This window comes from Chiloscyllium plagiosum, unplaced genomic scaffold (assembly GCF_037043375.1).
Source record: "Chiloscyllium plagiosum isolate Xiang-an unplaced genomic scaffold, Cpla_swu_hap1 HiC_scaffold_4, whole genome shotgun sequence".
NCBI classification, from domain to species: Eukaryota; Metazoa; Chordata; class Chondrichthyes; order Orectolobiformes; family Hemiscylliidae; genus Chiloscyllium; species Chiloscyllium plagiosum.
This window is the reverse complement of record NW_028270142.1, coordinates 10,713,082-10,729,566: the sequence shown is the minus strand read 5'-3', so window position 1 is coordinate 10,729,566 and position 16,485 is coordinate 10,713,082. Positions and strand designations below refer to the sequence as shown.

General features: G+C 43.2%; 1 protein-coding gene across 9 annotated transcripts in view; it reads left to right on the top strand.

The window, feature by feature from the left end:
• The window catches only part of ncoa2 (nuclear receptor coactivator 2), a 309,391-nt gene that overhangs the window by 225,192 nt on the left and 67,714 nt on the right, over positions 1-16,485 (top strand). For all 9 annotated transcript variants that reach the window (XM_043689194.2, XM_043689197.2, XM_043689193.2 and 6 more), the window contains exons 7-11: positions 54-242; positions 5,605-5,706; positions 5,799-5,939; positions 7,702-7,849; positions 9,495-10,770. In XM_043689194.2, the coding sequence (XP_043545129.2) occupies positions 54-242; positions 5,605-5,706; positions 5,799-5,939; positions 7,702-7,849; positions 9,495-10,770 (1,856 nt within the window). The remainder of the gene's footprint in view (positions 1-53; positions 243-5,604; positions 5,707-5,798; positions 5,940-7,701; positions 7,850-9,494; positions 10,771-16,485) is intronic.

Below are 16,485 nucleotides of genomic sequence, written 5' to 3'. Positions count from 1 at the left end.
AAGAAATGTTTTTCCTATTTCAAAGTGACTGTGCAAAACGTTACATTTTCCAGTGAATGGGGTGCCTTGGTCCAATGAAACTCCAAGACGGAACAGTCACACTTTCAACTGTCGTATGTTGGTTAAACCACCTGGTGACACTGAAGAGGAAGGGCATGATAACCAGGAAGCACCTCAGAAATATGAAACTATGCAGTGTTTTGCTGTATCTCAACCAAAGTCCATAAAAGAAGAGGGCGAAGGTAAGATTTCAAACTCTGTTGTGGAACCCTACCATCAGTATTAGAAATACCCAACATTTGAATATTTGTAAATGCATTACAACCCCCTCTCATTGCCTCCCATGCTGGTATAGACTTGTAGGGCATAAGTTTCTGCCAGTCATTCTTGCATTGCAAGTGCGTGCTGATAAATGCAATCATTGTCCAACAAGTCTGTTTCTCCACAGAAGGGAAAGAATATTAAACTTGCATACCAACTAATGAGTGAATCACAACATACTTGTGGTAGTTTGGGGTCAGTCTCCCTGGTTGGCCTCTGGGCAGTGAGTTGCACATAACAAAGGATGCCTTTGAGTAGGAAAAAGGATGAACTAGTTTTTTTTTAAAAAGCTGGATTAACTTAGAAAAATTTAAGTCTTGAAACTCGACTGTTTTAAATGCAATTTAATATTTTAAAAGCAAAATATTATTTTGGTGTCCGTAGTTCTGAAAGAGGCAGTTTACTGAAATCTTCCCTCCACTTTATTCCACTTTATGCAGAAGAGTTACTCAACCATATTGCATATCTGACATTATAAATGCTACTAGATGATCTGTAGTAAATAGCATGAAAATCAGTTGTAGAACACTTGACCTAAAATCCTACTGACATTTTTGCATCATGAAGTATAGAGATCCATTGCTATTTCTCCCTGAATTGCCTTTAAGACAATCATTTTAAAAATACTACACAAAAAGAAATTACTTTGTTCAAACTTAATTTAAGGCTTTATTTTTCAATCCTATTCCCAAATCAAAAAACCGAGTTTCAAATTAAAATGTTAGTTGATTTAAGTGTAGTGTAAATATTCACTATCATAATAACAAATTATAGTTTAGTTTTAATAAAAAAATCCAAAGCTCAAAAGTGCTGCAAAAATATTGATATGATGAGATTGTATTTAGAAACGTAATGTCAATTAAGATGGATGCTGGTTGCAAAGTGAACTTAAATTTATATAAATACAAAGCAGATTCAGCAATGTCTGTAATGAGAAGGAACCCTAACAAATTGGCTATTTAATTTCGCATTATTTCAAATGTAGATTAAAAAGAGAAATATATTCTCTGATTCTAAAATTAGAATACTTAATGTATTTTTAATGTACAAACTCATTAATCTGCAGTAAAGTAACTGTTATTGAGTTCCCATATGAGTTTCTCAGTTGATAGTGGCAGTTCATACAAACATATGGGTAATGACTCATGTACATGGATAAAGACCCTCTGGTCTGTTCCTCCCAATGTGATATCCTGTGTATTATAATTATTTTCATTTATTTGTTTCAATGATTGTTATAGTCTCTTCCAACCTCATTCATCAGGCAGAAGATATAAAGCTCAAACGCATGTACCAACAGATTCAAGAACAGCTTCTTCCCCGCTGTTATTAGACTTCTGAATGGACCCCTCAAATTTCAAATCTAATGTTGATCTTGTTTTTTGTGCACCTTCTTTGCAGCGGTAACTCTGTATTCCTCGCTCTGTTCAATCACCCAATGATCTTTGTATGGTATGATATGTCTGTACTACATGCAAAACAAAACTTTTCACTATACTAGGTATATGTGATGACAATAAATCCAAATCAAATCATCATTTTCATTTGCAATATCTTGAAATAAATATAACAAAATACTTTGTTAGATTAATTGGTGCTTGGTAAATTATGCTGTTGCTTTAGAGCCAGTAGTAATTTATAAATCAACAGTATCCTTATACAGCGACAGATCTCTGCTTCGTTTGATTATTGCAAATCAGTGGATGCAGAAGGAGAACGTTTTAAAAATAAATCATAGATTGGGAATTAAAAGGCACTATAGAAGAAAAATGGTTTTAGGACCATATAAAATTATGAAGGGAATAGATAAGGTAGAAGTAGAGACGATGTTTCCACTGGGGGGTGAAACTAGGTCAAGAGGGCATAACCTCAAAATAAAGGGGGCAGATTTAGGACTGAATTGAGAAGGAACCTCTTCACCCAGAGAATCCCTTCACCCAGTGAAGTAATTGAGGCTTCCTCAGTGTTTTTAAAGCAAAGATATTTTTTTTGAACAGTAAAGGAATTAAGGGTTATGATGGAGGGTGGGTAAGTGGAGCTAAGGTCATGAAAAGATCAACCAAGATCTTATTGAATGGCAGAGCAGGCTCAAGGAGCCAGATGGCTTTCACCTGCTCCTAGTTCTTAAAGCTATGAAGGTGGAAAGGACTGAATTGAGAAGGTAGGACTCTCTTGCTATTGAGAGTCTCTCATATAGCTAGTGTTAAGAAGTGAAAAATAGTAAGAAACTTGGTCTTTGTAGGGGGCATGTGGAAATTTGAGAACATCGCCACAATTTCAGTCAACTTCCTGAGAATAGTGGGTTGCTGTGAGCCGTTAATGTTTAGAAACCAACAAAGTTTAAAAGTTGTTGCATCGCAAGTGAGGAAATGGTTTGCAGACCTGATTGAAGTTTGTAAAGCAGTGGAAAAGAGACTGTGTTTTGGAAACAGTTGAATTATTTAAATTTGGTAAATAATAGTGTTAATTAGGATTTTTAAGTGGAGGCAGGAACCAATAAGAATTTTCCTATTTTTACAGCGTTAAGAAAGAGAAAATTTCAACTCTAGGACTTCATGTCTGACAAATAGTTTTGATATTGTCAGTGGCCTTTGCATAAATGGTATTAATAAAGCTAAATGTGATGGTGCATATATCTGCAAACTAATCTTTTGCTTCTGGATCATGCCACCAAGAAATGTTTTTCCCCTACAAGTATGTTTGGAACCTGGAGAGAGCAGTATCAGAAGTGGATTCTATGGGGAAAGCAACAAACAAGAAGCTAGAGGAGAATGAGAAGAGAAGAAACATGATGGTCACAGGCTCACAAAATGTAATTTATGACTTTGACAGTGTAGTGTTAGGTGGACACTAGATTGGAAGGATGTTGCTAAAGAGAAGTGAGAATGCAGTTCCAAGGTAATTGAGTTCCAGGATTCTGGTGAGTATCAAAGTTGGAGATGAGGCAAGTGGTGGAGAATGAAGAAAAATAGCTTGATAACTTCAGTAGGGAGAGGTGATTCTTGATGAAAGTAGGTCTCTGCTGGAGGATAGAGATGAAATGGGAGAGCATTGGTAATAGGCTTTTAAGAAGGGTTAAGAACTCATTAAGAAATAGGCAGGAGGAAGAGAAGCAATGGAGCACTGCAACAATTTTGTTTTAATTCACTTGGGGGATGTGGGGGACACTAGTTGGGCCAACATTTATTGCCCTTCCTTAGTTACCCTTTTGAGATGGTGGTGGTGAGTTGCCACTGCTGCAGTCCCTGTGCTGTATGTTGACTCACAATACCGTTTGGGAGGGAATTCCAGGCTTTTGACCCAATTGCAGTGAAGGAATGGTGATGTACTTCCAAGTCAGGATGTTGAGTGAATTGGAGGGGACTTGCAGGTGGTAATGTTCCATGTCTTTCCAGATGGAAGCAGTTGTGGGTTTGGAAGGTGCTGTCTAAGGATCTTTGGTGAATTTCTTTGATGTAAAGTAATCTGTGAATCGCTGTCATTTTGACCCGTGAATTAGGAGCAGCAGTGAATGGTAGGGCCTTGAGTGTAGTGGACCAGAGGAACCTTGGCGTTCAGGTGTTCTCTAAAAATGAAGGAGGCTTTTGGCACACTCGCCTTCATCAGTCAGGGCATTAAGTATAGAAGTTGGGAAGTTATGTTGCAGTTGTACAGGATATTCTAAAGGAACAAATAAAAATAATAAGGTGGCATGAATTCATGGAAGAAGCAAGTGGGTTGTTGGGAAGCCCCTATGTGAAACCCTTTAGAGTCTCTCTGATAGATGTGAAACTGAAACCTGGCCCTGATCTTTGACTCGTGAGAACAAGGTTCAAATCATCATAGAGATCGCTATAAAGGCAGCCTCTATCTCATGACCCTGAAGGTGTATTTTGAAAAGTCAGTTTCTAATCCATTGTACAGAATTGCTCCTAATTTGAGACTAATTTGCAATCTCGAAACACAATGGTTAGTGTGGTAAATGACATGTCAAACTTGGAGCAGTTAAGTATGTTCAAGGAAGCTATGACTGAATTATGTTCAACCAAGTTAGAGTTTTACATAAATCTGTACAAACTGAATCTTGTTAAAAATCATGCAACACCAGGTTACTGTCCAGCAGGTTTATTTGGAAGCATTAACTTTCCAAGCACTGCTTTTTCATTGGGTAATTGTGGAAGAAGGAGCAGTGATTAGATTACTTTACAGTGTGGAAACAGGCCCTTCGGCCCAACAAGTCCACACCGACCCGCCGAAGCGCAACCCACCCATACCCCTACATTTACCCCTTACCTAACACTACGGACAATTTAACATGGCCAATTCACCTGACCTGCACATCTTTGGACTGTGGGAGGAAACCGGAGCACCCGGAGGAAACCCACGCAGACACGGGGAGAATGTGCAAACTCCACACAGTCAGTCGCCTGAGGCGGGAATTGAACCCGGGTCTCTGGCGCTGCGAGGCAGCAGTGCTAACCACTGTGCCACCGTGCCGCCCAGTGCTTCCAAATAAACCTGTTGGACTATAAACTGGTGTCGTGTGATTTTTAACTTTGTACACCCCAGTCCAACATTACCAACTCCACATTGTACACTGAATCTAGGCATGACTTATGTGAGAAGTTCCACTCCCCAGTGCTTATATCCCTTTGTTTAACCCAATAATTTCTTAAATAAATGCAAGTGTGTCTAAGAAAATAGTTGGCCTGTCACAACTGAAATCTATACACTGTGAAATGCTTAGTTTGTTTTCCAATAGGTCATAGGTTCCCCCCCCCCCCCACTCCTTTTCCGAATCACCACAGAAGTGGAAGCTGCCTATTTTAAATATGTTCTCTAACAAACAAATGTAGAGCTGTCGGTTCACCAATAACTCCTCGTCAACATTTGTAAAACCTGGCAAAGATACCAGAGTCTTGACTGATGTTTGTGAATGACCCAACTAAGATGAGAGGCATTTACAATTATTTTGCTGATTCCAGATGTGTCTTATCCAGTGCCAAAATATCTGTTTATTGAATCATGCAGAGCATCTGCTTTGAAGGATAAGATCATACCGAAGGGACCAGATTGAACACAGCTCCTAGCACTCATCACTTCGTGATGACTGCTGTACTCCAGTTATCTTTTTACAATATTGGCAGAGTGAGGGATCTGATGGAACTTGGATGATGTGTGTATCTGAAACTAATAATTGCTTCAGAAGTAACTGGTTGAAAATGCTTTCTATATTTGTGTGAAAAATCTATCAGATTCCAAACAACATTATGATATTTAAATGGAATGTTTTTCTTTCTTCAGATTTGCAGTCCTGCCTGATCTGTGTTGCAAGGAGAGTCCCTATAAAGGAAAGACCACAATTTGCTAACACTGAAAGCTTTACGACAAGACATGATTTAACAGGTAAAGGAATGCAACTGCATTTTTAATTTCAAAGTTTGCCTTTGTGAAAGATTTGACTAATGTTTTTTTCTCCCCCTCTGAAAAAACCTTAGGCAAACTAATATCTCTAGATATAAATGCATTACGTGCATCAATGAAACCAGGTTGGGAAGACTTGGTGCGAAGGTGTATTCAAAGATTTCACCTGCAAAATGACAAAGAGATTGCTTTTGCTAAGAGGCATCATCATGAAGGTAAGGCATTTTGTAAAAAGGAGGCTATAAATTGAGAAAATGCTGAAAATGCATGGCAGATCCATCCGAGTTTGAAAAGCAAAAGGATAGATGAACAATGCAATCTTAGTCAGAACATCTGCAACTGAAATGTTAATCCAGATTCTGTTTTCCATTTGTTAATGAATTTCGGAGTTCCAGCATTTGGGTTTTTCCCTCTCCGGTAAAGCACTGTGTAAAATGTGTACATTGGAAAACGCATGATTAATTTTCCCAGTTTTCCTTACTAAAACCCCTCATCTGAAAGCTTTACTATTCTGTATCAATCTTGACTGCAGGGGATATTACGATACCCCCCCCCCTTCCAATACTCCACCCGCTGCCATTGCCACCAACACCACAACCCAGTTTCTTGGCACAGGCATACTGTTGCCTTATATTCTCTCAACCATAACTCATCTGGCAACACTCTTGCCTCTGAATTAGAAGGTTGTAGAAATGTGACCCAATACAAGACTCCAGTGCAAGCTCAAGTCCAAGAATCCAATACAGTACTGAGGGAGTTCTGCACTGTTGAAGGTGTTATCTTTCAAATGAGGTGCTGAACCAAGATGCATTTGCCTTCCCAGTTGCACTGGCACTATTTCACAGAAAAGTCTGGTAGAGAACTCCAGTGTTCTAGCCAATATTTATATATCGTATCTATTCATAGTCATACAGCATGGAAGCAGACTTAAGTCCAAACTGTCCATGCTGACCATAATCCCAAACTAAACTAGTCCCACCTGTATGCATTTGGCCCATATCTCTCCAAAACGTTCTTATTCATGTACTTATCCAGTATGGCCTGCTGCATTTCCTACATTACAGCATTGACTATGTTTTGTTAATATTTCATTGGTTGTAAAGTACTCCTAAAATATTGGGTGATTGTGAAAGTCTCCATTGAAATCCGGGCTTTCCTCATCTTAAAGATTAATTGACACACATTAGGACATGAACCTGCATTTTTCTAGGCTTGTGAAGGTAATTAAGCAAATCAATGAAGGGTCTTCTAGCACAGTAGTAATGTCTCTGCCTCTGCGCCAGAAAGTCTGGTTCAGGTGCCACCCACCGTGGAGGTGTGTCAGAGCATGTCTGAACAGGTTATTAACATCTTATAAATTCAATGAAGACGTCCGAATTGAAATCCCACCTGTTCCAGGCGTGTCACAGCATGTCTGAGCAGATTGATTAAAAATATCTGTAACCTTAATGAACCGTGCAGGAAGCTAATAAGCATGTTTTCTTTAAATATAATTGAAAACGTTTAGAGAATTGTGTCTGCTCCAGTGTATGCAAAGATGTTGCATTTTTTAATCAGATGGCCACTTTTAGCACAACCTTTCAAACAGAGTGCTGCAAAGATAGTAGAGATGGAAGTTGTGAATGTTATGAAGGTAACAGGCCAGAAGGTTTCCTGATTTTTAGGGAGTTACTGATAAGTCAAGACTCTGCTGGCAAATATTAATTTACTTAGAATGTGAGAGGAGAAATTCCTTTTTCCTTCTACTAACAGCTGCTGGATAGCATGCTTGTGACTTTGAGCTTAACCTGTTGACATGTAGTGGTCACTGAGTGAGCTACTGAAGTGTGATAATGATCAATAGAATGGTATCCCAGCGTAAGTCAGTACTTTGATTAGAAAATAGATTTTTTTTTAAAAAAGCAATATACCTGATATTTCAAACACTTAGGACAAATTATGTGCTACTTTTCTTTCCTCAAATTCTCTGAATTACAGTGTTGAGGCTTGGACAGGCTCTGAGTCCTGTGTATCGGTTTTCATTGTCTGACGGCACGATGGTTGCAGCACAAACAAGGAGCAGGCTTATGCGCACTTCAAATACCAATGAGCCTCAATTCATCATGTCACTGCATGTTGTTCAAAGGTAAGCAAAAAAAATTCCTTCATGTTAATTTGAACTATTTATATTTCACGGATCAGTTTCAAAATCAAACTTACTGTTTAAAGTATGTTTAGGCATTGAAATTAAAATATGGCAGTAACACCAGAAGGAGCTAATATGATGCTTTTGTCTTTGTTGTGTATTATGTTGTGCCAGAGCCACATTTTTGAGTTTTATTATTGGCATCATAAGCATAGTTGCATTGCCTAAAATCCAGATTGTACCTTGTACCTACTCAGTGTCCAGTTTAGCTGAATGATGTAGGCATAATGGCTTCAGATTTGAAGACTTAGCCTCAGACTCAAGATTAAAAAGTAGGGCTGAATTTTATTTTTCCTATAGAGACAGGCTTGGGGGTGGGGGAGAATGTGGAAGAGTTGGCAAAATGAAGGGGGAGGTATAGGAAGGCATGCCCATTGCTTTCCCAGAAGCATGCCACATTGAGAAGGATGAGGAAGATGGCAACTCACCCAGCTGCCTGTCTGGCCATTTATGAGTTGTCGTCTTCCCTGATTTTCCCCATGTCAGTAAGGGAGTTGCTGGAGTAGCAATGGCTGCTCCTTTTGCTGCTGAAGACCCCCTGATCCCTTTAGGAGAAAATTGATTAGCTGAGAAGTGAGGGCCTCCAATCATTCCAGGAATTCCACTGGACTCTGACTTACATGGGAAGGCCTGCCGAAGTTTCATCCTGTTGGGCAGTTTGGAGGGCATTTCTCTGAAATCAGGCCTTCAGAAATGGAAATCACACCCAGAAAGAATGGATATCACACGGGCACGTGTGTGTCAGATCCTGAGGCCGGGAGTATACCCACTGTCCCAACGACCAAGGTAAATGTGGGATGCAGGCAGGGTTGGGAAGGCATTACCCAATTGGGAATGATGGAGGGGCTGTGGGAAAGCTGTGCCTTACTGCAGGGAGGCTATGGGATCACTCTCACTGGCGACCCCTGCCTTTTGTCCAGTTTCTCAATGGTGCACAAATGAGTGCAGATTGCCCATGTGACGTTTTACCACTCTCTTGGATCCACACCTTTTCATCTCTCCTGGAGCTGCAATAATTGTGCAGGCAGGAATAGGCTCTTAAATAATCATGAATCACCACAGAGTCATAGAGATGTACAGCATGGAAACAGACCCTTCGGTCAAACCCGTCCATGCTGACCATATATTTGGGACTGGAAGATTGAGGTAGGGCCTTCCCACCCAGCAATGTATTCAGTAAGCAGTAGAAAGTTGGTGGGGATCTTTCGCACACAGATGCTTCCCACCTTCCAGCCTCTGTGGCCAGAATACTCTGCCTTGATTCTACACCATTAAGGTGTAACATTTTAACTTTGATGTTTTTAGCTTTCTGCACAGACCTTTAATTTTGTTACCTTTCGAGCTAAATTTTGATCAAAATAGATATGATGACTATCATCTGTATTTCTTTGCAAGATGCTTCTGTGATGCATTCCAATATTGGTTTAAATGATGAAAATGTGAAATATCCGAGTACTGTGGTCATAACTCAGTCAAATATTTAAAAATGCAAACACCTCTCTGTAAAAGAACTTTGATTTTAGTGGCATGCATGCCACATTTTCGTTTCAGTTGTATAACTTGTTTATTTTGTTGAAAACTACAGAGAACAAAATGTTTGTGGGATGAATCAGGAAACAACTGGACAAGGAATGGTGAAGCCAATGAATCCAAGTTCCAGTAGCCCAGCCATGGCAGGGGTTTCTGCTGCAGCAACCGGCCAGGAGATGACGATGAGCAACAATACAAGCTTCTCCATGAATGGCCTGAAGGAGCAAACAGGCATGGGACAGATGCCAGGAAACAGGTTTGTTACAGGTGGAATGAACCATGTATCGGGCATGCAAGCAGCCACTCCTCAGGGTAGTAACTATGCACTCAAAATGAACAGCCCATCAAGAAGTAGCCCTGGTGTAACTGTGGGGCAGCAGACTTCCATGCTTTCTCCAAGGCATCGTGGAAGTCCTGGAATGGTTGGAAGCCCTCGCATCTCAGCGAACCAGTTTTCTCCCATAGGAAACATGCATTCTCCAGTGGGAGTTTGCAGCAGCACAGGGAATAGCCATAGCTACTCCAGCAACTCCCTTAATGCACTTCAAGCCCTGAGTGAAGGCCATGGGGTATCACCTGAACTGAAAGTGGTGACTTCACAAAATTCTCCGGGAGGTATCAGTTCTTCATTGGTTAAAAAGGGGAGCATGGATTCCAAAGATTCTTTTGGATTGTTGAGTGAGCAAGTCCAACCAGAGAACGCAACTGGACAGTCGGACAGTGGACTTTCTGGGGAGCAGAAAGAAAACAGTGAAAGTAATTTAAATCCATTTGGTGGTGCAGAAAGGACTGATGGGCAAAGCAAGGGGCATGACGGCAAAGGCCACACAAAACTCTTACAATTGCTGATCACTAAATCTGATCAAATGGAATCTTCCCCTTTGCCAAGTGCCACTGGGGATTCGGTTAAGGACTCCACAGGAAATTCGTCAGGACTACTGTCTACTTCAGCGGTGACATCATCCACAACCAACACCTCCTCTTCACACGGGCCCTCGCTGAAAGAAAAACATAAAATTTTGCACAGACTTCTGCAGGACAGCACCTCTCCTGTCGACTTGGCAAAGCTGACAGCTGAGGCCACAGGTAAAGAACCCAACCAGGACACGAGCAGTTCAGTTCCTGGTGCAGAAGTAACTGTTAAACAGGAGCAAATGAGCCCTAAGAAGAAAGAAAATGCACTACTTCGTTATTTACTGGATAAGGATGATACAAGTATGCATAATATTAAGCCTAAACTAGAACGGCTGGATAGCAAGTTAGATTCCTGCATGAGCACTAAAACAGTCATGAAGTCTGAGAAGGAAATTAACTTTGAGCCATCTGAACAGGTGAGTGTGACCGTTTATATGTTTCAATATTTAAATATGGTAGTGAGAAATTTCTTAGTAATTTTATTTGGATTTGGGGTTAATGGATAATACTTGTGTTAAAATGAGAAATCTTATGAGCTATTTCATACATGCTTTGTACAATTCAGCCAAGTCATTTAATTGCTATCAAGTGTTTGGACGGAGGAGGTGGTATTTTATGCCCCTTTATGTGGTTGGCCGGGGGTGGTTTCTTCAGGTTTAAAGTGGGTTTTGCTGCAGAGAAGTGACAAGGCTCCTGAACTGCCAGAGATTAGAAGGCTTCTTGCTATATTGTTCACTTGCCCTTCAGCTGTTCACTACCTGACAACCAATCATAAGGTGGTTGGCAGGCAGAAGGCCTTTGTCACTGATGACTGGCATCTAGTCTTTAAACCAATCAACTTAGTTACTGGCTGAATGTCAATTTATACACACCCTTGGCTCCAACTTTTCTGCACTTTCTCCTATCACTGCTAAAAACAGCAGCTACACAAATAGTGCTTAAAATGAGGGTCCATCTACTTTCTTTTACAAAAAACTCCAGTGATTGTGATTGTAACAAGGTTAGTCAGGTGGACCTCATAAAATGTGAGTTCACTAATTGGACCAGATTAACAGCCCCAATCAGCAAGCCTTGACTGACAGTGTGAACAGGATGCCTGTCATTCCTCTCTTTATCTGAGCGCTGTCTCTGAGGGAGCTGGATCAGTGTCAAAGACTCGCCACATTTAAATAAAGGGTCACTTGGTGATGGGATACTGGCCTCTGTGGCGTTATGAGGAGAGAAAAGCACATTCCAGAAGAAATTTGCAGTTGTTGGTTTTGAGTTGAGGTAAGCATTTCTGGCATCATGCCCTTCTTTGGAAAGTTAGACCCTGCCATCAAAGACTGGGTCCAGTATGTGGAAAGAATGCGCTATTTTTTCTGGGCAAATGACATTGGGGCAGATAAAAAGCAGCAAGTAGTTTTCCTGACAGTGTGTGGTTTTCCTGACAGTGTGTGGGCCTGCACACTTTTCAGTTATTGGGAGCATAACCTTCCCTGAGGCAGAAGATACTAAAATCTTTCAAGAGTTGGCAGATATAGTTAAGCAAAATTAAAAAAACCCAAGCCGCCTCTAATTCTGAGACACTATCAATTTTATTTGGCAATTGGAGAACTGGGGAATCTGTTTGGGGAATTTTGACTAGGTCAAAATGGCTGGCAGAGGCATGTGACTTTGGTTTAACCTATAATGAGATGCTGAGACATTATTTGGTATGTGGGATTAATAATGTAACCATGCAAAAGCACCTACTAGCTGAAGCCCAACTGGACTTCAAGCTTTGTCATTGAAAAATGTGATAAGTGGAGCATGTGATTTTCAGGGTATTCCGAAGCAGGCACCCTCGCCAATCCGACTGAACTTGGGGAACACAACTTGAGTGAAGGTAATTGCATAGCCTCACTCAGGGCATACCCTGAACAGACGGACTCTAGGTCAACACACAGCAAAACCCCAAAACAAAGCCAAGCCTCACTAAATGGTTAAAATCTTCTTAGGGTTTGCCAACAAGCCATTGTAGTTGCTGCAGGACTTGAGACAGCAAAGAGTCCCAGTATACTTAAAATGAGTTAGAGAACTCCATAGGCCGGTATCCAGGAAAGTGTGCACCCTGGAAAGTCCAGCTACATCTGGTTTGGAACAGTTAAATTGCTTAGCAACATCCATATCAGAACCAACCAAAATAAATGTCTGGTTAAATGGTCACCCGGTTCTGATGGAGGTTGATACTGGTGCGGCTGTATCAATGATTGCAGAACCAGTTTCTCACAAAAGTCACTCTGGACTCCAACCCTTCAGTTTGTATAAGACCTTGACTAGACTGAGAACCTGTACCAGGGAACCTTTGCAGATTAAGGGTACAACTTTGATTTTGGTCTGTTGTGAGGAGCAGCTGGTATAGTTACCACTGATTGTATTGGAAGTCTCGATGGGGCAAAATTGGTTGAAAAGGATTCACTTAGACTGGCTCTTACCATAGGATTTGTACCAATACATGAGATTGCCATTTGAGTATTGTCAGCTTGTACAATATTTCCTGAAGAAGGACTTCCTGAAGGGCTAATGCCCGAAACGTCGATTCTCCTGTTCCCTAGATGCTGCCTGACCTGCTGCGCTTTTCCAGCAACACATTTCCATCCATGTACAATATTTCAGCAGAAGATGGATAACGTTTTACAAGGTCGACCCCAGGTCACCACTTATCTAGATGATGTGCTAATAACAGGGAAGACAAATAAGGAGCACTGCAAGAACTTGGACATAGAACTTTGGCGGCATGGTGGCTCAGTGGTTAGCAATGCTGCCTTATAGCACCAGGGACCTCGGTTCGATTCCCGCCTCGGGCGACTGTCTGTGTGGAGTTTGCACATTCTCCCCGTGTCTGTGTGGGTTTTCTCTGCGTGCTCCGGTTTCCTCCCACAATCCAAAGATGTGCAGGTTAGGTGAATTGGCCCCACTAAATTGCCTGTAGTGATAGGTGCATTAGTCAGAGGGAAATGGGTCTGGGTGGGTTACTCTTCGGAGGGTCGGTATAGACTTGTTGGGCCAAAGGGCCTGTTTCCACACTGTAGGGAATCTAATCTAGTCCTTTGTTTTTCCGAGGTGGGCGTATGCCTCTGAGGGGAAAATTATATGTTCCAGGCACCCCAAGTGACCTACTTGGGCTACAGATTTGACAAGACCGGGTTATACCTGGTTGGAAGATAAAGTGAAGGCAACCAAAGGTGCCCTGGCTCTTGCGTCTGTACCGGAGCTTAGGTCTTTCCTTGAGCTGGTGAACTATTACAGAAAGTTCATACATAATCTGGCCTCCATCCTGGCCACTTTGCATCAACTCATAGCCAAGCCATAGCTTTTAAGGAAGTGATGAAATAGCTATCCATCCTCAAAGGTGTGTTGGCACACTATAATCCCAAACAAGATCTGGTGTTGACAAATGATGTCTCCCTGCACAGCACTGGGGTAGTATTAACTCATTGGTCTAGTGGAGAGGAATGCTTTATAGCATATGCATCCAGGACTTTGGCAAGTGCAGAGCGTAAATATGCCCAGAGCAAGAGGAAGGTTTTAACCGTCATATTTGGAGTCAACAAGTTCCACCAATACCTTTTTATGGAGGTAAATTTATAATAATAATGGACCACAGACCCCTACTGGGCCTACTTTAAGAGGACAAGGCAGTGCTGCCCATAGCTTCAGGTCAGATTCAGCAGTGGGCTCCAATACTAAGTGCATGTAATTACAAGTTGGAACACCATCCAGGAGGCCAATTAGCAAATGAGGATGCATTGAGCAGCCTCCCACTGGCAGGTACACCACCAGTGGTACTGCCACTGGAAGATTCCATAATGGTTTTAAATTGTCTGGACATACTTTCAGTCACCGCTGACAAAATCAGACTTTGGATGTAGAAGGATCCAGTCCTGGCAAAACTGAAACAGCTAGTGCTGATTGGGGAAATCAAAGAGTTGTGACAACCCGAATTGTAACCATTTTGGACCTGGAGAGTCCAGATCACAGTAGAGAACGGCATATTATTATGGGGAGCAAGAGTGATTGTCCCAAGTAAAAGCAAGATATTGACTGAATTCCACCAGGGTCTTCCAGGGGTTTTCAGAATGAAGATGTTAGTGAGAAGTAATGTCTGGTGGCTAGGATTGGATGTAGACATAGCCACATTGGTAGGGCTGTGCCCAGACAGCCAAAAAGGATAAAAAAATGCCTCCAGCAGCTCCACCACATTCGTGGGAATGGCCAGGTAAACCCTAGAGGAGAAAGTGAGGTCTGCAGACGCTGGAGATCAAAGCTGAAACTTTATTGCTGGAACAGCACAGCAGGTCAGGCAGCATCTAGGGAACAGAAGATTCGACGTTTCGGGCACATGCCCTTCTTCAGGAATGAGCAGAGAGTGTTCAGCAGGAGAAGATAAAAGGTAGGGAGGACGGACTTGGAGGAGGGGCGTTGGAAATGTGATAGGTGGAAAGAGGTCAAGGTGAAGGTGATAGGTCGGAGTAGGGTGGAGGCGGAGAGGTCAAGAAGAAGACTGCAGGTCAGGAAGGCGGTGCCGGGCTGGAGGGATTCGGCTGAGACAAGGTGGGGGGAGGGGGGATGAAGAAACTGGTGAAGTCCAAGTTCATCCCCTGTGGTTGGAGGGTTCCCAGTCGGAAGATAAGACGCTCCTCCTCCGACCGTCGCGTTGTTGTGGTTTGGCGGTGGATGAGTCCAATGACCTGCATATCCTCGGTGGAGTGGGAGGGGGAGTTGAAATGCTGTGCTACAGGGTGATTGGGTTGGTTCGTCCGGGTGGCCCAGAGGTGCTCTCTGAATCGCTCCGCAAGTAGGCGGCCTGTCTCCCCAATATAGAGGAGGCCACACCGGCTGCAGCGGATGCAGTAGATAATGTGGGTGGAGGTGCAGGTGAATCTGTGGCGGATATGGAAGTTTCCTTTGGGGCCTTGGAGAGAAGTGAGGGGGGAGGTGTGGGCGCAAGTGTTGCACCTCCTGCGGTTGCAAGGAAAGGTGCCGGGAGTGGAGGTTGGGTTGGTGGGGGGTATGGATCTGACAAGGGAGTCGCGGAGGGAGTGGTCTCTACGGAAAGCTGATAGAGGAGGGGAGGGAAATATATCCTTGGTGGTGGGGTCCGTTTGGAGGTGGCGGAAGTGACGGCGGATGATGCGCTGTACATGGAGATTGGTGGGGTGGTAGGTGAGGACCAGTGGGGTTCTGTCCTGGTGGCGGTTGGAGGGGCGGGGCTTAAGGGCGGAGGAGCGGGAAGTGGAGGAGATGCGGTGGAGGGCATCGTCGATCACGTCGGGGGGGAAATTGCGGTCCTTGAAGAAGGAGGCCGTCTGTGTTGTGCGTATTTTGAACTGGTCCTCCTGGGAGCAGATGCGGCGGAGACGAAGGAATTGGGAGAATGGGATGGCGTTTTTACAGGGGGCGGGGTGGGAGGAGGTGTAGTCCAGGTAGCTGTGGGAGTCGGTCGGTTTGTAATAGATGTCCGTGTTGATTCGGTCGTCTGAGATAGAAACAGAAAGGTCTAGGAAGGGGAGGGAGGAGTCCGAGACTGTCCAGGTGAATTTGAGGTCGGGGTGGAAGGTGTTAGTGTAGTGGATGAACTGTTCAACCTCCTCGTGGGAGCACGAGGTAGCGCCGATACAGTCATCAATGTAGCGGAGGAAAAGATGGGGGTGGGGCCAGTGTAGTTGCGGAAGATGGATTGTTCCACATATCCTACGAAGAGGCAGGCATAGCTGGGGCCCATGCGGGTGCCCATGGCTACTCCTTTTGTTTGGAGAAAGTGGGAGGATTGGAAAGAAAAGTTGTTCAGGGTGAGGACCAGTTCAGTCAGTCGAAGGAGGGTGTCGGTGGAAGGGTACTGGGTGGTACGGCGGGAAAGGAAGAAGCGGAGGGCTTTGAGTCCTTCGTGATGGGGGATGGAGGTGTACAGGGACTGGATGTCCATGGTGAAGATGAGGCGTTGGGGACCGGGGAAGCGGAAATCCTGGAGGAGGTGGAGGGCGTGGGTGGTGTCACGGATGTAGGTGGGGAGTTCTTGGACTAATGGGGACAGGACGGAGTCAAGGTATGCGGAGACGAGTTCGGTGGGGCAGGAGCAGGCTGAGACGATGGGTCGTCCGGGGCAGTCA